This window comes from Mastigoproctus giganteus, chromosome 7 (genome assembly GCF_048544385.1).
Source record: "Mastigoproctus giganteus isolate SK-2022 chromosome 7, ASM4854438v1, whole genome shotgun sequence".
NCBI classification, from domain to species: Eukaryota; Metazoa; Arthropoda; class Arachnida; order Uropygi; family Thelyphonidae; genus Mastigoproctus; species Mastigoproctus giganteus.
In genome coordinates, this window is record NC_143581.1 from 226,225,418 (window position 1) to 226,247,958 (window position 22,541).

Below are 22,541 nucleotides of genomic sequence, written 5' to 3' on the forward strand. Positions count from 1 at the left end.
TTTTCCCAGCAACGTTCGGCAGTGTGAGTTTGACCTTGGCGAATTTTGATGGAAATCTGTTCATCAGTTTCAAGAGTAAAAGTGCAAACCAAAACCAACCCATTGAGCCTGTAAATGTATATTTGTTACTGAACATTTAATAAAAAAATACTTTTTAATAAGCGTAAAGCGCCTGTTTTCTTCACCATGTCCATCAGTCTGTCTGTCTGTCCAATCATCGGTATGTAATAACTTGACTCTCAGTAGATGAATTTTCATTTGATTCTTTCAGAAGGATTTGACGAGCCATCCTAAATTTCATTGAAATCGGACAATAAAAATCCGGAAATTATTATTTCTTTGTCCGTCCGTCCGTCCGCACGTAATAACTCGACTTCCATTGGATGGATTTTCATGAAGCTATATTTGGCTCTTTTAAAACAATCTTTTCAGCCTTTCCAAATTTCATTAAAATCAAACAAATAGAAATCATTATTTATTTTTTTCATACATATCACATACGAGGCTATTCATATACCGTATATTGTAGCTAAAGCATTGGATATTATGTTTATTGCCGTATACTGAATGTAAAAATGAAATATGGCGGATCCGCAGAAACGAAATTCTCTGGATTCGCACATAAAATTTGTTGCATTTTTCTCATCAATTTACTACATCATGAATTATTAGTATTTGCTTATTGTATTAACATTAATCGCAGCAAAAGTTAAACACATGTTATATTTCAAATGTTATTAAAATACAGGAAGAAATAAATAAACTGCATTACAAAAGCGTTGACAGTATACGATTGTTTGATTTATTAAATCGCAGAGCCTGGAATCCGTGTACCATTTCACGTGCTGTTTATTACAAAATATTACAAAACGTGGAGTAAATATTACGTTGGGAGGTATGTACAGTGAAGAATACTTATTTATTTTTCGCTTCTATTAATTACAAAAAAGGGATAAATTAATTAATATAACTCTAACGCGCCTGAAATGTAATGTATTGCGCACATTAATTTACCTGTTATATCAAATCAGTTTAAGGGAAAAAAATCGTCAAACAAAAACTTAAGTGTGTTCAACTGTTTCCATCAATATAACTGTACAGCTGAGCATGACTCTCTGATCCATAGGTGGAAAAAGGAACTTAATAAGATTTCATTAGAAGAATGTAGCATTATTCAACAATAAAATGTCAAATTAAACATAATTGAAGACAAATTTATAGTTATTTAAATACATAATAATCATTTGATCAATTAATTTTTAATATTTTTTCTACACAAGCTGAACAGTACTGGGTGCTTTATATTTTTGCATATACTATATTTAACACTGCTTACTGAATATTTATATAAAATGTTATGATTTTCAAGTATCTTTTGCGATTCCTCGCAAGTCATTTAAAGTGTTGAAAGATGTAAAGAATTTTTGCAAAGGAAGAAGAAAAAGATGGATGAGAGAGTATAAGACTAAAAATAAAACAAACTCCAAAGGGTTATAGTATGCCATGATCGGTTTGAATGGCGTGGGGGAGATCCACAAGGATCGTGACAAATCCACGTGCGAAGTGGCCCAGATGGTAGACGGTGAGAAGTCTTTGTCATACAGATCTGGGATAAACATGCGATGAAACCCGCCAAGACTTATGCAGCTGTCAGATCCGATACCAGGCTTACTGTTGGCACCGTAGTGAGTGGGTGGGAGAGGGGATAGAGATGTGTTTCAAAGACAAGGTAGGAGCCTCAAGTAGTGATGTATGCTCATTTATGAAAGCATTTCCCCACTCTTCTCACAACACTGACTGGCCATTTTTCTCTCTCTCTCTTTTTTTCTTTTTCTTTTCATATGGAGGCATCTCCGCTGTGTCGATAGATGCATGTATGGAAATATTTTCAAACTCCACTTCTATGAGCACAATGACAGCAACGAATTACATGCAAATATCTCTCTGAGAGAGCTTTTAGGTCGATAACTTACCCAAATAAACATAAACAGACACACATTCACCATTCCCTCACGACAGTAACGTTATGGACAAAGACAAATCACGTCTCCATCTACATATCTGCATATTACGCATTGAAGATAAACGCTATTACAGTAATTAACGTGGAATATTAAAACGACGGATGTGGAGCATCGTTATTGGCGAGACAACAACCGAGTCAACAGAGGTATTCCATCAAAGATGCGATATCCAGTATCCTTTGAAGTCATTTATGGACTGACATATTTCAAGCTACTCGAACTAAAATTGACTCGTGTTACAAATATTAATTATAATTCACTAAGACACTCGTGATACAATACCTTCAGCACCCTAATTATACGTATGGAAAGGTTCTCTCAGAGTATGGAAATAGGATATTACAAGGGTTACTCCAATTACCCAAACTGCGATGCTCATTTTTAAAAGTACATCTCTCCATAGCACAATTACCAATCTTTCTCATAAAACTTTCAGCCAATTATGCTGCTAATATAAACTAAAAAGCCCATTAGTTTATGAATAATCGGACATTTCCGAATAAAGAAATTCATTATTTATGTCGCCTTTTATGAATTCGCATCTCCTATAATGGCAGCAATAAAACAACCCCATTTTCTATAGAACAAGCCACTTTATTACTAACAAGTATGATAAAGAACAGCTTTGTCTGAAATTATGTTTACTATGGTAAATAATGATGTACGCATTGCTCAAGCAGATGGAAACTATAAAACAAAATTGGTCGCTTACAGAAAAGTTTATCGAAAAACTGTCAACAAAATATTTCGATATTTCAAAGTACTTTCGACTTAAAAGGAAGGAAAACTAGCAACCACTGCTAAGCTATGAATTTTAATAAATACTGACGCAGTCATCAAAGAGGAAGTAATTTGTAGTGATGGGTATATTCAAGTGATCAGCAACCGAGAGATTTCAATAATCGAAACAGTCGAATGATTAGTAACGCTAACTAATCATTCGGATGACATAATCGAATATGATTAGCCATATTGCGAAACAATCGAATATAATTCGAAATATAATGAAATGATCGAGTGATTATTCTGTTTTTCTGTTTATACTTCGGACGATCACAAGGTAAGGAGGGATGTTAGTTCACAAGATGCAGAGAATACGAGAAACAGCGCGGTATTTAGCAGTCATGGACTTGAACCCCGGTCACTCAAAGCACGTGTACTTATACACTATCGTGCTTGACCACTCGGCTACGGTGGCCTACTGAATGAAATAACCGAATGACACAATCCAGTGACATAATCAAATGATATAATCCAGTGATATAATTGAATGAAATAATCGAATAAAATAACTGAATGATATAATGCAGTGAAATAATTGAATGACATAACCGAATATAATTAAGTGAAATAATCGCAAAAAATAACTGAATTATATAATCAAGTGAAATAATCGAATGAAATAACCGAATGATATAATCGAGTGAAATAACTCAAGTGAAATAACTGAATGATATAATTCGATTACACTTTTGAATGATTCTGCATAATGGAACGATATCATTTGAATGATTCTGCATAATGGAATGATATCATTTGAATGATTTTGCATAATATAATGACATAATTGGATTATATCATTCGAATCATTTACTATAATCGAGATAATAAATTATGACCTCTCGATTAATGCCCATCAATCGTAATTTATAGTAATTTCTAAAGCATCAAAAAAGATCTCACGCTAAAGATATTCCAAACTAAACCAAAATTAAAATTGAAACCCCTTACAGGGCGCATCCTCTGACTTAGAAGTTTACCAAAACGCGTAGCAGAGGGTTGTTAAAAGACCTACGAATACACGCATTAAGGATGCATAGCCAGTATGCAGCTCAGACGGCTTTATATTTTCTCAGTGTATTACAATGTTTATAATGCATTTTTGGAAGTAACGTAACGTTATTAATATTAATGAAAGAGCCGGGGGGTAACAAAGCTGGCGCATGCGTAGTTGCCCCAGGGATGCTACTCTTATCTTTATGGTTGTTTGTATACCTTCGGTAAAATATACCTTTTCTATGTGTGTGTGCGTGCGCACACGGAGAGGGATGTTTACAATAGATATTTTCTGCACAGATGACGATAAGGAACTTCTTCAGAGTAAGAATGGAGAAATTATTTGCATTCATCCGTTACAGCAGCTACAGTGGCCATCGATGGAGATACATCCGGGTCTATTTTTGCTGGAACGTGCCCTATCCCTCTTTGGCCAAATGCATTTCTGTAAACAACTTCTCCTGTAGACTTACTTTACAGTCGAAGAGGATGTCGTATGTTTGCGTTAGTGGACAATAAAGCGAGGTCACTTTGATGCCGGAAGTGCGGACGAAGCCGGAGGACGCCGTATATCGACTTTCGCGATGTCTTAAGTTAACGATGGCCACAGACAGCGAGCGGTTGTAAAACACGACTTTGCCATTTCCCTCAGCATGTTAAAACATCTTACTGGTTCGATGCAGACCTCCAGCAAGACTCACTCCACTCCATGCAGACAGCAAAGGGGGGAACAGCGCTGACAGCCAATCACTACGCTCCTCGACCACTTTCAGTGAACGAAGAAAATATGTAGTTAGAAGGAATGAGGAAAGTAGAGAGGCGCTGACAATAAAACATGGAATGAGACACTAGAGCACCAGAAGCGAGAAACAAACAGAAAAAAGATGCCAAAACACGCTGAAAGGAATAACCAGTTTCCATTTTCCAAACAATGAATGCAAGGAGAAATTGTTAGCGGAGAGAAGGGGGAAGGAATAAACAAAGAGGGAAAAAAATAAATAAAAACAATTTATTTCATTGATTTTTCTCATGTGCTCAACTGAACTAATAAAAATCAGATTAGGTAGCAGAATAACGGTTATCAATGTCAGACAATCGAGTTAAAACTTGCTTTTTAAATAAACAAGTGAGAAAAATATCGATATTGTAAATGGTGATGAGTCGAGCAAAAAAAAAGTACCGAGGGACTGTTCTATAAATAATTGGATTTGCAAATTGGGATTGCACAAGTGAAAACATGCCTAGAGTTAACTCGAGTCCCTGAGAAGCGGAGATTCGAAAGAAACAAGGTTGACTCAATTAAGGTTACTCACTAATTCGTAGAATTTGTTTAAAGAAAAAGTAATCCAAAAACATTTCAGGTGCACGCAGCAGAAGGAGACTAAATCGCCGACAAGGATTGACTATGATAATCGATGTGGTTACGGCTGCAGAGGAAGCCAAAAACTTGCAATTGGAGAGAATTCTCGAATTCGCTGCGATCAGTAGTCCTATTCCAGTTGGTTCATACTTGCAGATTACAGGCAGTGCTAAGTATTAAAAAAATTAAATTCTTTATGTTGACGGCTGTAAGAAGAATGAATATTCAGCAAATCGAGCATCGTTCATTGATTATATTTTTGACCAAAGAGGGTAGAAATTATAAAGAAATCCAAGAAAGAATGACCAAATATCAGGGGAAGTTTCACCCAATTACTCAGAATTAAAAAGAGAACGGAATAAGTTGAGAGTGATCCAAGGTATGGCCGGCCATCTGAACTAATCAATTCTGAAACTGCCAGCGTTGAGCCAAACATTTAGAAAACAGAAGAATTAAAGTGTCCGAACTTGAAAAAGTACTTAACACCTTCCATGTTTAAACCTTCCATGTTGTTGCTTAACATGGAAGGTTTAAAAATAATACATGAGCATTTGGGAATGTCCAAAGTTTGTGCAAGACGGGTTCCCAGAATCTTTTCCATTTCGGATAAATATCAGAAGGCGGAGTTATCAAAAGAAATTTTCAAATTAATTCTTGCTAACCCAGATACATTTGTGACCCATTTGGTAATTGGTAATGAAACCTGGCTAGATTTTCATGATCCTGAATCCAGATTAGAAAGCAGACAGTGGAAATAGAAGGGATCTCCAACACTGAAGAAGTTTCGAACCCAACCATCAGCTGAAAAAGCGTTGGCTGTTGTTTTAGGAGCATCGTTGCTCCTAAAACCATAACAACATCGTTGTTATAGATGCATCGTAGGAGCATCGTTGCTCCTAAAACCCAATGCTACATTTTTCTTCGTGTATATTGTCTGTAAACTGCGTGTGTTCTGAGATCGATTTTCTGCTTTCTGGACGAAAAACCGGAATTTCCAGAGGAAAAACCAGCTACCCTCGCCTGAGGCCGACTAACTCTGCCATGTTGTGAAAAAGACCCATAAAAACGGGATAGCCTTAATTTTCTGGAACACAATAGGATTGTTGTTGCTTAACTTTCAACTAAAACCACAAGAACATTATGCCAGCGTTATGCGAAAATTAAAAGCTGCAACTTTCCGTAACAATGCACCCGCGCACAAAGACCGAGTTGCACAAGCTCAGCAGTTTTGAACAATTAAATCCCCTCCACTGCAGATGAGATCTGTCCTTAAGTGACTATCATCTGTTCAGAAATCTGAAGCCATTTTAAAGATGATGAGCTAAAAGCATATGTGGGAGCCTGGTTTGATGCCCAACCTGAAGAATTTTTTTCGAAAGATTAATCTCTTTGCAGATTAAATACAATAAATGTATTTAGAACTTCTTAACCATCTTTCGTAAAAAAAAAAAAAAAAAAATGAAAAGCCCTATAAATACATTTCCATTTTAATTATAAATATTGAAAACAGCAATGAGAGAAGTCAAACAGACAAAGAATGAGACAGCATATAACACGTAGACAGAAAACGTATAAAATCCAAGTTAATGCATTATGCACCCGTATAAAATCCAAGTTTTATGCACCGTATGTGGAATATTATCATTCGAAGTTGCAATTTAAAAGCACTTTAGCAACAACACCTGAAGAAGAACAACAAAATCACGAAGAAACGTGATTAATCACAAAAGTATTCTATGTTTGGGATCCCATGCAGCTAACCATCTTTGTTTAATAAGAACAGAATGAAAGTCATTTAGCTACTGCCAAATAAATAAAGACACCGCCATTCATTGCTGCCTCTTCTCTTGTTCCCAGACTACAAATAAACCCGCTACTTTTCTTTCGCCTTACACAGGAAATAAACTGCACCGCTATTACCTCCTCCCTCAGAAATGGAAATTTTAAACTGCTTATTTGAACGTTTAATCTTTTTGACTGGTCGGTTATCATCCCAGATTCCCAAGCACTCCTTGATGGATTAACAAATGCCGCCAAAGGGAGCCGCACACAGAGATTGAATCAATAGTAATGAAGGAAGAGTTGGCGGAAATATGAAAGGTCTTTTATGGACTGTCAATTAAAAGGCTGAAAAGGGGGGTTCGGGACAGGTAAAATTATGGGTTGCAGGTGAAGGGAAAGAACACCCCCCCCCCAGATGCGAATGATTACAGAAAAGAAAGCTACAAATACAGAAGAGATGCTTTCGCTTTCATCGTAAACAAGAGAGCACTAGAGATAAAAGAGGATACACGAGATGTTCCTTCGCTACTATCTACCAAAAACACCCTTCTTTGAGAAAGTTCTTCACGCTTGCGTGTGTATTTATGCGAAACTGCTGGAAGTACGTGGTTTGGCAGACAATGCGTACAGCTTATCTTCTCGCTACACCCATCCACGGAGGGGTGGCGTCACACAAGAGACGCGTGTCAAGATCGAGAGTCAACTGTATGGCCGTCTGGGTGAGGTCCGGAGCCGATAGAAAAACGACCCTCCAGTGGAGAGCAATCCATCGGGACAACTGCTGCCTTTCCCACGCACAACCGCAAAAACTGAAATCCGCAACAAGGAAGATATTTTCGAGTGGCGGGTGTGACTTCCTTTTTTTTTTTTTTTTTTTTTTTCCTCTTTCTGTTTGACCGCAAATCTTCGTCCATATTGGAAAGCTGTTCGATGTTGTGTTGTCATTTGCGAAACTCAGCAGGTAGCATCAACGATGCCAACCAATCACCGACGGCCTGTCAAGACACAGCAAAGAAAGCTGTGTTAAGTTCCGTGTAGGATTATCGAGTTTAGTTCGCCTGTAATGAAGGGTTGTCGCCCTTGTAAGCCTGTCGGCTTTTTAGCCGTATGAATGGCGTAAAAAATCACGCTTTGAACTGTTTATTAAAGAAAACAAGTCGCCAAGACAGGAAGGCCCCCGCTAGAAGAATGACACCAAACCTGTCATTATAACCTAATGCATTATTGGCAGGGTGGCAGAGTTGCTCGTGACAGCCAGTATTACACGCTGCCACGGGAGAATTAAATCCCAGGCTGACTAATTACTACAGACCCGTCTCGCACGTGACGCGTTCTTAATGCGACGCAGTCTGAGACCACCGTGAGGGGGTGATGATGCCGTAAGAGGCGGAATAATTTATTAAAGGAGGGACCCGGATGATAGCGCGTCCCTGCCACAGTAACGAAGGGTTTTTCTGACTAATGTGCGAGCTTGTGTGTGTCCGTGAACAGTAAGCTGTGTGTGGACAGTTTTAATCTCTCGTATTCCGTCTCCTCCCCTTTGCCTACCCCCAATTTCTCGTAGATTCATCCAGTGTCATTCGCCACACAATCACTCACGCCATATTCAATCGATCCACGCCTGGGAGCGAGTTTTGCGAGGAAAGTCGAAGGATGAAATGAAGGCTTACCTGCTTCCAGTGGAAGGGCTTTCGGTCCGAGGATATCTTCATCGTCATCTTCCATATCCATGTTCAAGAAGGGATTTTTGTCATCCAAAAATGCCGTTTCATCTTGGGGATGCCGGGACTGAAAAAGAATTAAAAGTTCTAAAAAATTCATTACAATAAACAAACAGATATATCTTTTGCAATCTTTTTCTAAACATCTGACACATTTTAAACCGGTTCTTGAAATTAAAATATTTATGTTTACATTTTTGTGTATGTTTGCATCCTAATCACGACCTCTGACCATTTACGAGTCGGAGGTTACATTAAAAGATACAATAAATGAAGGCAATGCGACCCAAGAGTAAGCACAACGACCTCGTCTATGGAGATCGCGGATCAAAGATATTTGCTCTGAAGACGATAGCAAAAAGAACGTGTGTGTGTGTGTGCGTGTGAGAGAGAGAGAGAGAGAGAGAGAGAGAGAGAAGCAGGCGTTACCTAGTTCGGGTGGAAGAGCATCTTTACGAGTTAACACGGCAACGTCTTCCGAGAAGGAGGAGGCAAAGGAAAAAGATAAAATTAATGACTTCCTTTATGAGGCAGCCAAATTTAATGCATCATTAAGCGGATAACTAGAGAGAAAGAAGTACAATATGTGTGTATGTATATATATGCATATGCATACACATGTGCGCGCGCGCACACATACACACGCAGCAGACGCGTGCATCGAGCAGAAGACTTAGTTAAGCGTGCAGTTTAGTTTTTAGGACAATAAACGAACGGCTGTTGGGCTTAAATTGCTGCCAAACGACCTTCTAATAGTGAGCGTGCTAAAGAGCAAGTTTTATTGTTGCGTCATCGATGACACACTTCCTTTTTTCTTGCATGTCATGCTTAGGGGCACAAATAAATGCACGTTTACAAACTGTTCTTTAATGATTCGTTCTTTCAACGCTCTGGTGAAGGTGTCGAAGATGCGAAGATGGAGGGGGGGGGGGTTGAATACAAAAGAGCAAAGTGCACTCCAACACCCAAAAAAAAGGAAAAAGGGGGGAGAAAAAAAAAACGGAACTGCTACAGTAAGGATGTCAAATGTTAGGCAGCAATTAGCGCCTTCCAGCGATGCCAGACGATGAGGTCAGGAACACCTGCGGTTTCTCTACCGCCATGTTTTTTGCTTATTTAATAGTCACTGCAAACTCATAGGGGTAAATGAACAGAATCTTGCGCTCCTTTCCCCCCCCCCCCCCCAAATATAAGTATTGGTAGGAAAAGACCTGAGTTTAAGTCCTGTCGATGACAGAAGGAAATTTTATGGGCCTTTTCACAATGTGGCTGAGTTAGTTGGTCTCAGATGAGGGTAGCATGATTTTTTCCTCCAGGAAACTCGGGTTTTTCGTCCAGCAAACAGAAAATCGACCTCAGAACACACGCAATTTACAGACAAGATACACGGAGCCATATTGCCCTAGTCACTAATGCTACTTAAAAAAAAAAAAAAAAAAAAAATACTGTGTGCATGGTAAACTCGACAGTAGGGTCGATGCTCCCTTGCTCAGTAGAAATAGCCGTTCGCGCTTCTCTACTGTCTTCATGGCAGTTTTAGCGGGAATTTTTTAGAATCAGTTAATTGATTTCCGAACATTTTCTTCCCATATCCTTTGCTGATCTAAGAACTTCCACACAACTGAGGCTTCAACTTATCGACATACTCTCTCCAGTCCAGACATGTGTTGACATATTTCAAACTATGCTGAAAGTTTGACTCGTGGTTCACTGACAACCTGATGTAATAATTTCAGTTTTCCAAAATTAAAGTTGCCATTTTATTCTGAGACCTCTGTGGACATAAAGAAAGGATGAATATATTCAAACTTGGAATTTACTTGTTGAAAAGGACCTCAAAGAGACTTAAGGAAGAAGAAAAAATCATTAGTTTCAAAAATCGCTAAACAGATGCAAAGAAATAATTTTTATCTCTGAAATCATTCAATTTCAGAGATAAAAATTATGTTCAACTTTTTTGTGAAAGAGCTATTCAGATGAGTACAAAGAGTGTACTTATGTATTGAGATTTTGGGTAATTTTCCAAGTTGTAATCCTGGGAAATACTTAAAAAGTTTGCAGATCTGCAAATTGATTTCAACAGTCGATTAGAATTAGTTAAATCGGATAGATCGAAGTTTCCAGATCAGAAAGCATACACACTGAGTTAACTCTGCATTAGCAACACCTACCTAATACCTTGTGTGTCCACCGCCCGTAACCATCTTGGCATGAACCACAAAGTGTTGAAGTGTTGCAAGGTGCCTTGTGGTGGTGCAACCTATGCATTGTACAATGTGTCCAGTAATACCCACACATTGTCAGTTGGAGGGTGAAGCCGAGAATGTACTTTTCCAGCAGGTCTCAAATGCTCAATTCGGTTTAGATCGGATCAGCTGGGAGGCCATGGGAGGACGGAGCTGGTTTTAACAACCAGCTCCATCCGAAGCTGACCGAAGGATCCATGCAATTACACACACTATACATTAACGTCTCATAGCCGTGGTTTCCTTGGCGAAAATTCAAGACAACCATCTGGAACTCACCTTCCACTTTCTGTACCGATGTTTTTTTTTTTTTTTTTTTGCGAAGGTTATTGGAGAGATTATAAACACATTTAAAAGATGTTTGCAACTATTTGTGATAAGCAAGAAGTCAAGGCCATGAGGCACCAGTATATCGTGTCTGTAAATTGTATTACTGCAAATGAAGTATTAGGTAGAGAGGTGACTATTAGTAGAGGAAATTCTTAACGTTCTCCTAAGGGATTTTTATAGTCTGAAGACAGAAAAATAGTCCCTAGCACAGGAAAATCTTTAATGCATGATGACACTATAAGAATTTTGGCGGATCTTGTTAAGTGCTGTTGCGTACTTGCTAAGACTTGATTACTGCAGCCTTGAAACATGCCTAGAGATGTTATCGGAGCTGGTAAAAAGCCATTTGAAAGAAGATTTTTAAGGGTCGATGAAGGAAATTAAAAACATGGCAAGGAACGAGAGGGGAAAAAAATGGAATGAAGTCTTTCATCCCTTCTGTGTCTAAAGTTGCTAATTAAGTTTTAATTAAAGTCATGGAGTGACACTCGATAGCTGTCCCTAACTTTATTATAAACATCAACCGGGGCAGCCCATTGATCGAGTGGAAATTTCGAGGTATTTTAAGCAACGAAATGTTTCTAGTTCCTTCCAGCAGTAAACTTCTTAATCTGTTGATCCGATAACGACCTTGCAGGTCGTCTGCTATTCACATCATTGTACAGGGGGCGCCCACAACTTCGAGAAACTAATTTCACGATTGAATAAAGCCAAGAATTATCGAGATCCCTTTGTAACAAAATAGTTCTTCGGCTGGCCGCAAGAGGACGGTTGAAAAGACGGTCACACGACAGTTATTGAAGCAGTGAGCCCCTTAATTGAGTTGTAAAATTGCTGCGATGTGAAAGAGACACTGATAACGATATCAGCAGCCACGAGGGTCCTCCTCATTCTTTCTTTTACTCTTTCTTCTCAAAGGAAAGAAACAAAAAATCGAATACATGTTATTGCGGACAGACATCGAAACAGAGGTGATCACTGCAGAGTGACGCAGGGAAAGAAAATAACAGCTGCAAGTGGATGAAAAGGTACGCGGGATACTACCTGGAAAATTGATCTTTGAATTCTGACCACCATTAAACAATAACAGGTTTATTTAATAGTTCGTTGGTGCACAACGTTTTGAAAAGTAATCCTTTTTTAATATTATATATATATATATATCATGTGAATTCTGGTCTGATTATGTGTTCTGATATTATGTACACAAAATATTAAATGATTTGCATTAAGTAGGATCACGGAGTAAACAGAATTTAATTTCTATGATTATAAAAAAAAGTTTCATTTCTGTTTTCAAACAGAAATTAAAACTTATTTGAAGATATTACAGCACTCAAACCTACGTTGGTTTAGTTATGATTATTTTCGATCTGTAAATATATACACAATGGAATCAAACGTTTCGTGGTATTTTCTTACCACTTCTTCAGTGACAGCTATCTTTGCAATATCACCGTCACAAAATGCCACTTAGGCAACAAGAACTTCTTAACTATTCCGTGGCTCTGGTGAGTTTTCTGAACTGACCAAAGCCAGGGAATAGTTGAGAAGTTCTTGTTTTCTGTACAAGATATTTTCTTGCCTATTAAAATGATGACGCCATTTCAGTAGGATGATCTCAGATATTCCTTGCGCGGCATGGTGTGTAGGTAAACTGTGTTTTTTGTAAATAATAACGCACTCAATGAAAACTTTTCTTAAAATGTATCAGTAGCTATGAATAAGCAAGTTAAACGATAAATGAGATTAATGAACAGGCTAATTTAACAAACGTAATTATAGCAGAGAGAATTTCTAGAGGCGGGTCGAGGTAGTTCACCAGCTTTTCTGCGAAGCATTCACGCCACACTTCCACCCACTTTCATCAACAAACTGTTGGGCTAAGAAAAGCGCTGCTTACCTAAGCAGCCGGTACCACGTATTATGGGAGTGAAGACAGACGGAATGAGAGAAAAGAGGACAGCTAAGGAATGACCTTCAACCGCCTACAGAATTTCTCTCCATTACAATATAAAATACCACAAAATTTTGCGAATAATTAGCTTGTTCAAAAACAGTCTAGCACAACAGATAAAGAGATAATTCTAAAATACCGAAATGGCTGATGTAAATAATTTATCGAAATTCCCATCTACAAACGTCTGGTCTCGAGGATGTTACAGGATATATAATAACAAAATTGCGTTATTATGTATTTAAACGGTCTTTATTAAACTGATTATTTCATGAAGCGATTCACAGAAAATAAAATAATGTTGTTACTTCTCACAGTATTTCTTCTGAATATGATGTTCCCCAAGGTTCTTCCTTAGGTTCATTATTTTACAATCTTTGAATTAATGACGTAACATGTCTTCCTTTTCGTGTCAGAGCTGAGTTATTAGTTGATGCCGATTATGTAAAATTTTTTCTTCCGTTAATAATAAATGGCATTGTAAGTTTTCTTTATCTTCCCAATGGGAAAATAAAGAAACGTCAAGTATTAACTTATAAAGAGTCTGATTTTTTCTATTCAGCCAATAATCAATTAACAGAAGAAAAAAACTATGTTTAGCCTTAATATAACTTTTACTTGTAATCTTTTTTCTTAAACTTGTCAAATTCGAATTACAGTCTAAAGATACCTAAAAATAATATAGTGGACTAAAGTAGAAATGATGTGCACAGGAAACGGAAACCACGGCACCAACAGATAAGACAATAGTTACCGCATGTTTCGAAGCAAGCTCTAGGAAGGAGAAACGACTGCTCTCTCTCTCTCTGCTTACCAGGATTCTGGGGATTATTCTAGCGAGATACTCCAAGATTAGAATCAGATTGAGTGCGGTGGACATTTACAGAGGAGGTAATGATGTCTGGCGAGCTCATAATGACAACGAGAAGTCTGAAATGAACTTTGGCACAAGTTCGGATGGTGCCGTTTCTACTATCATTTTCACAGTTATCTCAATTACAGCACACCCGCGCAAGCACCGAGACATTCTCCAATGGTAACGCTAACAGAACATTAATCATCAATCACTAGTTGAGCGGTAACACAACCGGAGTTGGCCATGCCAGTAATTTAGACAAATGGTAGAATCCCTCTCTGTTAATTGGTCAGATATTTCAAACTGCTGTGTCATCAATAAGCTGCACTATGTGCACACAAGAAACTAAACGAACGGGGGTACCACACAACGCTAGCTTTGTCTTTCATTCTGTCGGGATTTGTCAGGAGGTGAGCAAGTGCAAACAGAAGCTGATTTAAACTGGCCTTAAACACAAACATCCAAGGTGATTACTCTCTGGTACGAGCACCTTCAAATCGCGTTAACTCTCACAGGAGAAATTGTCCGCACCGGGGTGTTCTTCTGGCCGAGCAGATATGAGATAATCTTTAGCCTCTTTGTTAATTGCATCTAAGGAGTAATTGGTGGAAGGAGAGAATTTTGCGGGGATGAAATGTCTCACTGGCCGAGATATCTTATTACATCAAGATTTATGTAAACTGCAATTCGGTGGAAGAATTACGCTGCCTCCTGTAATTAAGGTAATTCCACGCCGGCCCACATCCCCTGGTTGAGTTTAATTAAACAGAGTGGCGTCTCTGCTACAATGTCAAGGACTACATCTTCTGTTTCCTGGTCCCGGATTAACGTTTAGATAATTGTGTCAGTGCATGTAAGTGTCATTGTAGCTGTAGAAAATGAACTCTGAATGTTTTTTTTTCCCCTATCAGATTCTGGATGTGTTCCCATTTAAATTTATTTCTATTATCTCCTAAACGTCCAGATTTTGTGTGTGCTGCCATCTACATTCACCTCAAGAAAAAGTCATTCGCTCAATACATGATAAAAAAAAAAGTATTTAAATTTATTCTATGTGTAACTTCCCAATTGTGTACTGCCATCTATATTTCAAACTCGGTGCAATAAAAAGTATTTAAATTTACTCCATCTTGCTTGAAATACACTCATTAGTCATTTTTCTTTTCTAAAATTTGCATCCGACCATCGTTTTCTCTAACCGGAGACATCTTTGTCTGTCTCCTACTACCCACATATTAATGCTGAGTGAAAACAGATATTGCTTACGAACAAACTACCTCACTTATGGCTGGCATCGCATTTAAATAAAGAACTTGTGCCAGTATGGTGAAGACCCTATTTGTCTGAACTGCAAATGAGAAAATCCAGAACTCTCCTATGACCGTCTGAAAGATATCTCGTAAGACGTGCTTCGTCGCCACTTGCTAGACGCTACTAAACAGCCCCATGGCCGCTGTTAGCAGCTAAAAATATCATTTTAAACCATTTGTGCAAGATGGAGATTTGCCTTAAATGGATAGATCCACTTAAAAGTTGGGAGTAATGAGATCTCTTATTTCTTTTTGGGAGAATACAAAGAGAAAGACCATTTACAGATCTCGATCCATTTGGAGAGCCTTCCGTCTCCTCTTGATGACGCGATCTTCTCGCGAAAGTCGCCTGTGCACTCATCAACAACTAATCTACATAGCCAGGGCGAAAAGATGCTTAAAGCAGAAGAGAAAAGCTATCAAGAGACTTATTTGCTTTCAATACGAAATTATCAGCCAAGGGCTTCTCTAGAAAGGTGAACTTCAGTAAAGCGGAGAACGGCGAGACTTTATCTTAGGCTCCTTTTAAGAAACTAGGAAATTGTATACTTCAATTAGCTCTGATAAATCATTTCTCCACTGGCAGGAAACATCCTCCCTCCCTCCATCTTCAGGCGTACTTTTTAAGCTCCTTCTTCATTATGACTGCAACTGATAGCTCTGGAAACTGACTAAAGATTCATTTCTTGAGCTATAGAACACCTTCAATTATGGGTACTTAGGCGAAATCGAATAATATTTAAATCGATATAAGGTTCGCATTAGATTTTCCACATCCGTCTTACAAAGAGTCTTCAATCTAATCTTAATGCTGTGGGTAACGCGATAGAGTCCTTCGTTTTTCAAGTATATCTTGGAAAAAGAAGCTGTAAAAATAGGACGTTTTTTATCAAGTCCTCACTTTTTGTTGCACTGGTTTGTTATATATTTATTTTCTTTAGAGCAAACCAGGTTTTTTTTGTTCTTAGATAAATAGAAAAAAAAAATAATAAATTCATTTTATTTCTTTAAATAATTTCAAATAAATAATCCATATATCCTGTTATTCACCACGAGTGAACGTTTCTTTTACCATGAGGTATCTTTAAGAATTTCATTGCAATAGATAGGGATTTTAGAAGCTCTCTCTCTCTCTCTCTCTCTCTCTCTCTCTCTCTCTCTCTCTCTCTCTCTCTCTCTCTCTCTCTCTCTCTCTCGGATGGTTTCCTAAAATCGATAAAGGAACTACATTATGCAGCTGGCTTCTTTACGATAACTAGGTTAAGTTCAGATAAAGTCGCATACACGTCAAACCACATGTTTTTTAGAACCATTAAGATGTTGCCCCTTTTTCATTGATTCTCTAACGTGCATAGTTCTTTATGTTAAGTATCCCTTGCCCTTATACTTTTCCGCATTCTTTATAATCCACAATAAACAACACATGGCCCCCTGCTGCTCCAGATACATGACTACTTACTGCACAGACCCGCCTATTCTAATGCAATCAACATTGGATACTGCGGATGACCTCTTCTAATGACATAGATATGTTGCCTTGTTTCCAGCTGGAGCTTCAACCCCGGTATCAATTACAGCGCCTAACCAACCTGACGTACTTGAAGCAGCGCTAGAAATCGGTGCATACAACTGAGGAAAAACTGAATCGAGTTTTGTATATTTATTTCTCGGGAAGATACATCTTAAATGCGTTTCTCTTTACCTTCTCCGAATAAACATAGCAACTCCAAAATAGAATCGACTGCGGTATAAAAAATACCTAAGATACAAGCGACAAATTTATGCACAGTAAAATATTTCAACTCTGCAAACTTCTATGAATTATGCAAACATCTATGGATTTCCCGTAAGTGTGGCGTTCCTATCTGAAAACTATAGCCACTAAAAAGAGGAGTTTTTTTTTTTTTTGTTTATCAATGAAGGTTGGATTGCAACTTTCGAGATCACGCATTAAAAAAGATTCAGTCGCTTTCTTGTTAAAATTCTCCTAAAAGACAAGTCAGTAAAAGTGTATCTAGGTTCATAAATAAATATATTTTTTCAACAAATTATACTACTTTCTCTCGTCATGCACTACGCATGCTAAGTTGGTAAGAAATAAACTATGATAAATAAAAATGTTTTCCATCGATATAATTCTGCAGTGTATCGTATACGTCATAACGAAAAGAATCTTATCTATGATCACTGCATTGGGGCACACTGTCAATAACATAATAATGGTAATGTTCTAAGAGGTCATCTTAAGCCAAAAATCCAAGGAAGAAAAACTAGATGGCAACCGAGCAGGATGAACACTTCATGAAATTTATCCTATTCATCACTAAAAAAACTAAGGATTGAAGAAATGGATAATGAATTGATGGCATGTCCATTCTATTCAACAGATCTTGCTCTGTATGAATGCTTTTTGTTTTATGAGTCCAAAAACATATGCATGTATGTCATTTAGATCGGATGACGAGTTATAATATTCTCATGAGTGAGAAAAGTGGATTTAATGTTGAGAAAGGTCTAATTAGGAGGAAGGCAGTAGATCTCACAGCTCCATTAAAATGAATGCTTCCTATAGTTTTTCCAATCTATATGATTTTGATTCACAGAACTTCTCTAGATCAATTGCTAGGCTGTTGACAAGCTCCATTGTGTTTTCCAGAAACATGCTACTTGGACAAACCAGGTTACCTAACCCAGCTTGAAGAAATAGTCGGAGGTCAGTCTGGTTGCGTGCTGAGTATTCTGACATTATCGTCAATTCTGGGGGAATCAATGTATCCGGTTATAAGTTTTTCTAATGTTTGGATATTTTGAGATATTCTTGATATTTAGCAATCTGTTTTTTCCAAGAAATAACTTCTGAGAAGTTATTTCTTGAAATAAGCACGCTCTGCAAGAGTTGCAGTCATTCCTTGCTTGTGTCAAGATGGCGAGCTACGTGCAGTTTACGCCACGAAGAAAGAGTGCTATTGCTGCTTTACGTGAGGAAGGATGTTCTTCCCATCATATTGCTTATAGAGTGGTTTGGAATCAGTCGACAGGGAGTAGATTTCTTTCCAAACTCAAGAAGTTAGGAAAAAAGGAACCGGACGCAAAGGAGTCTCTACGCCAAAACAGGACAAGGTTTTGAAGCGTTTATGCCTTAAAAACCGCAAAGCTTCTTCGTCTGAGCTGAAAAGAGAATGAGAAGAACATACAGGAGCGGTAGCAAGTGCAGTAACAGTCAGAAGACGCCTCATCAGAAATGGACTTGAAGCCCGTAATCCAAAGAGGAAGCCCCTCCTCACACAAAAATTGAAAAAGGCCCGATTAATTGGTGTAAGGAGCATGTCAAATGGACCCCGAGCAGTGGAAGTCAGTTATTTTCTAGAATGAGAAGAAATTCAACCTGCATGGATCTGATGGGAGACAAACGATTCGCAGTATACGTGATGAAGAATACCATCCAGACTATATGGTGTCTATAGTGAAATTCCCTACCAGTCAAATGATATGGGGATGCATTTCGTATCGTGAAGTAGGCCACCTGCAGTTTATAAAAGGTTCTGTAAATGCCAATGGATACCTGGCTATATTGGAACGCAAATTGCTGACAACATTAGAGACCATTTTAACCTGCCAAGTAACTGCACCTTTCAGGACGACTCTGCTCCTTGTCATCGGGCGAAAAGTGTAAGTAGGCACTTCTGTAGTTACTTTAGCTTCATTTCTGCATTACAGGTTCGACAGTAATGTGTTTACATTTGTTACAGGTGAAAAAATGATTGGAAGAACGGTCCATTACAACTTTTAGTTGGTCAGGAAACAGCCCGGTCCTGAATTTTATAGAGAACTGTTGCCATCGTGTGGAATCTGCAGTTGCCAGAAAGAAACCAAAGACCCTTCGTGAACTTGAGGAAGCCATAATTCGTGTTTGGAACCACGAACTCTGAGTTGATTATCTTCAGAAATTGATCTTGTCAATGCCTCGACGGTATACTGCTGTCACCAGGGCCAGAGGCGGGTCAACTAAATATTAATTTGCATCTGATGAGCTTTTGATTTTGTTTTCCATTTAAAATGATAAATTAAAGAAATTGAGGGCTTCTGATAACATTTCAGCCATACCTGTCGTATTTACCAAAACTGTTGTACAAAGGTTGCAAATGCTCATTTTGGAATATTTTGAGAGCACCTGTCAAATATTACTTACTTTGCCTTAGCTATTAATAAATATCTTTTGTTTATATTTCTATTTGTGATGGTAGTGAGTAATGTAACATACCATCGCGAAAAAGGGTTAGAAATGTGAAATTCCTAGGTGATGCACTTTCTTTGAACACCAGTGTATATTAAAAGTTTTCGTGAGTAACCAGTATGCGTCTAGGTTTTAAAAAAAAATTGTCACTATGAGAAACGCACTACGTATTCCAAAATTCGCAGTGCACTACCTGTAAAATTTAAATAATTCTCCAAGATATGCGTCAATACTGACATGATCGTAAGCTGCACTCAAATCGATATCAAGTTGTGCTAGGTCACTCAGAATTCTCTGTATTTTTTGTAAATGTATTAAGCAGGCAGGGTGGTACTAGTAGATCTATCTTTAATTACAGTTGTGAAGGTGGGGAGCCCTGTGGTTGAAGCAATACTCTGGTAACAGAGTATCTGGTAACAGATTGAATGGCCTTCTCAAAGAGTTTCAGGAATGTACATTTTATGAAAATGGACCGGAAGTCCAGTGGTCCCTTCGGATGCTTACATGGTGGTACTGGGCACACGAAGTACGTGTTCCAAATTTTTGGAGGATTCGCACTGGTGAAGATTTGACTAAAATATGTATCAGGATATCTACAGTGTAGACGCTGTATATTTGCAAAACAAAAAAAAGCGGAAATCCGTCCGGACATATGCTTTAGAGGTAGCTTCTTCATAATCTTTACCAGTTGGTTTCTGGAGATGGTGAAATCAATGAGTACATATTAGTTTACTCATGGGCCTTGCTACTGAAAGGTGGGCTGGTTAAGCTGCGTATTGTGCTGCCCGAAGGCCAGTTTTTCCCATTCTGGTTCTTATCTTCCATTGATGAATGTTTTTGAGTAAACGTGTGCATTCTTTTTGAGTGCTGCATTCTCTCAAGAATGTTTTGTGAGCCGTTCTTTTTTTCCCTCAAAAACAGAGCTCTTTGCCTTTTATTGGTGATGAGAATCTCCTTGATTATTAGACCTTTTCCGTCGTTAATAGGCCTTCTGCTTACTATGAAAAGCGAGTTTGACGTTAGCATCGAACCATGGGAATCGCGATGGGAATCTCTATGTGATCCGAATTTCTTTTGATCTCTACCTATCTCATCACTTCTCCAACCAACCTGTAAAATAGCTCTTCACAGTATTCCGCTATCTCTATATTTTCGAGAGCTTGAATGACAAGCATTCGAAACTGTTCCTAGTCGAACTATACAGGGAGCGAGGATATAAAAATGACACCGATTTTTGCCAGCGGTGTCAGCAGAAATGCGACCGAATTCCTTGAAATCTTAACTTTAATAAAACAGCTTTTACAGATGCACCATCTGGGAATTTTGCAAAAGCGCCGTAATGTACGTAACGCGCCACATTACGGGGAGTTCTATTAACATGCTGCGTTATCTAACTGTAAATCACCAAGCGGAAGTAGTTTATTGCTTTGAGCATCCGGTTTTGACCGGTCCGGTCGGTAACATATATCACAGCACCCTTAATCGATATAGTTACCATCAATCGCACTTGATAGAGTGGCTCTCCGTAATTCTTCGTATTTTATGAGCAGTAACGGATACATTTACCTCAAGCGTTCTTCCATAAGACCCCGTCGCGATATTTGATCCATTACCACCACTCTAAATATCCTAACTTTTTCAAGTTGAGGCGAAAGAAATTTCACGCGACTCGCTTTCCGTTTTTAAACGCGTAACAAACCGAAATTTATAGATCAACCACATGACGAATGACGCCAACGAGAAAAACAGCATCAGGAAAATTATAAATAGTCGAAGATTCTTTATATTAAATGCTTATGCCTCCAGTATATTCTTAAAAAAAAGAAGAAGATAAAGAATTGGCATCGGCATCACTGCTGACACTGTGCATGCGCAGTAGATAATTCACTTGTCGATTTGGTACATGAAGTTTAGGCGCATGCGTAGTGATTTAACCAGTTGTCCAAATCATACTTCCAGTTCAGTTTACCATCTTCTGCAAGATGGCGAATGCAATAAAGTCATTCTTTTCATTGCAATTTCTTCTTTTTGGTCCACTGCGTAACAGCACGTGCATCAAAAACGTATTCATCCACCTGCAATTCAGTTAATCCGTAAGAATTTTCACCATTTGATGATATAAAGAGAATAGAATGATGGAAAGAGCCTCATGCATTTCTACAGCGGACAACGATTTTAATGTTTTCTCTCACCGCGCAACTAGGGGGGGGCGGAAAACAAAACAGAACACTTTGCAGCAAATCGATGTATACTCCCCCATCTTCCCCTCTCCCGGAACTGATAAATACACCATCGACACTACCGCCATCTACATAAATGAAAGTGTAGAAAATGTTAATGCGAACTTGATTCTCTTATCGAAATTCAATGCGCAGGGCACAAATGTTCCTTGAGGTCTTTACAGACGCTGCAAGCAGGGGGGAGCTGAGGGGGAATTGGAGAGACAAATGTACTAGAAAGGAAAGGAGACGCAGGACATCATACTTTCATGCGCATTTACGACATAAGGCTGGCTTAACCCACTACTGATTCCATATCCTCTGGTGTACGATGCCATATCTAGTTATTCCAAATGACTCCGGTTTATTGCTGGTGCAGGCGCTTCAAAAAACAGAAATCTATACATCAATCCATGTATTTAGCTACTCTCATCTTTCTGCAAGCTGAAAATGTCTTTGTGATGTAAGCCGAACCACTAAAGAATGAATGCACCGCTATCTTATAAACGACTTATTTTTGTGCGATATAATGGATATAATTTAGGTGTCTAGGGCATTTATTCTGCGCAGGGATCGAAACAAACGCTTTCGTATTTGCCTATAGTTACACTATCTTGATTATACGTCATATATTCGAAACGTAACCGGAATGATTTTTTTTTTCTTTTCTTTTTAGTTTTGAAAATGAGTGAATTAATGTGCATGACTTGAAAAAATATTTCCTTA

The 22,541-nt window shown here is 38.3% G+C and overlaps 1 protein-coding gene across 2 annotated transcripts in view; it reads right to left on the reverse strand.

Moving 5' to 3' along the window:
- LOC150083734 (follistatin-related protein 5-like) overlaps positions 1-22,541 on the reverse strand; it is a 494,649-nt gene that overhangs the window by 261,089 nt on the left and 211,019 nt on the right. For both annotated transcript variants that reach the window (XM_090378180.1, XM_090378179.1), the window contains exon 3: positions 8,613-8,730. In XM_090378180.1, coding sequence (XP_090234306.1) covers positions 8,613-8,730 — 118 coding nt within the window. The remainder of the gene's footprint in view (positions 1-8,612; positions 8,731-22,541) is intronic.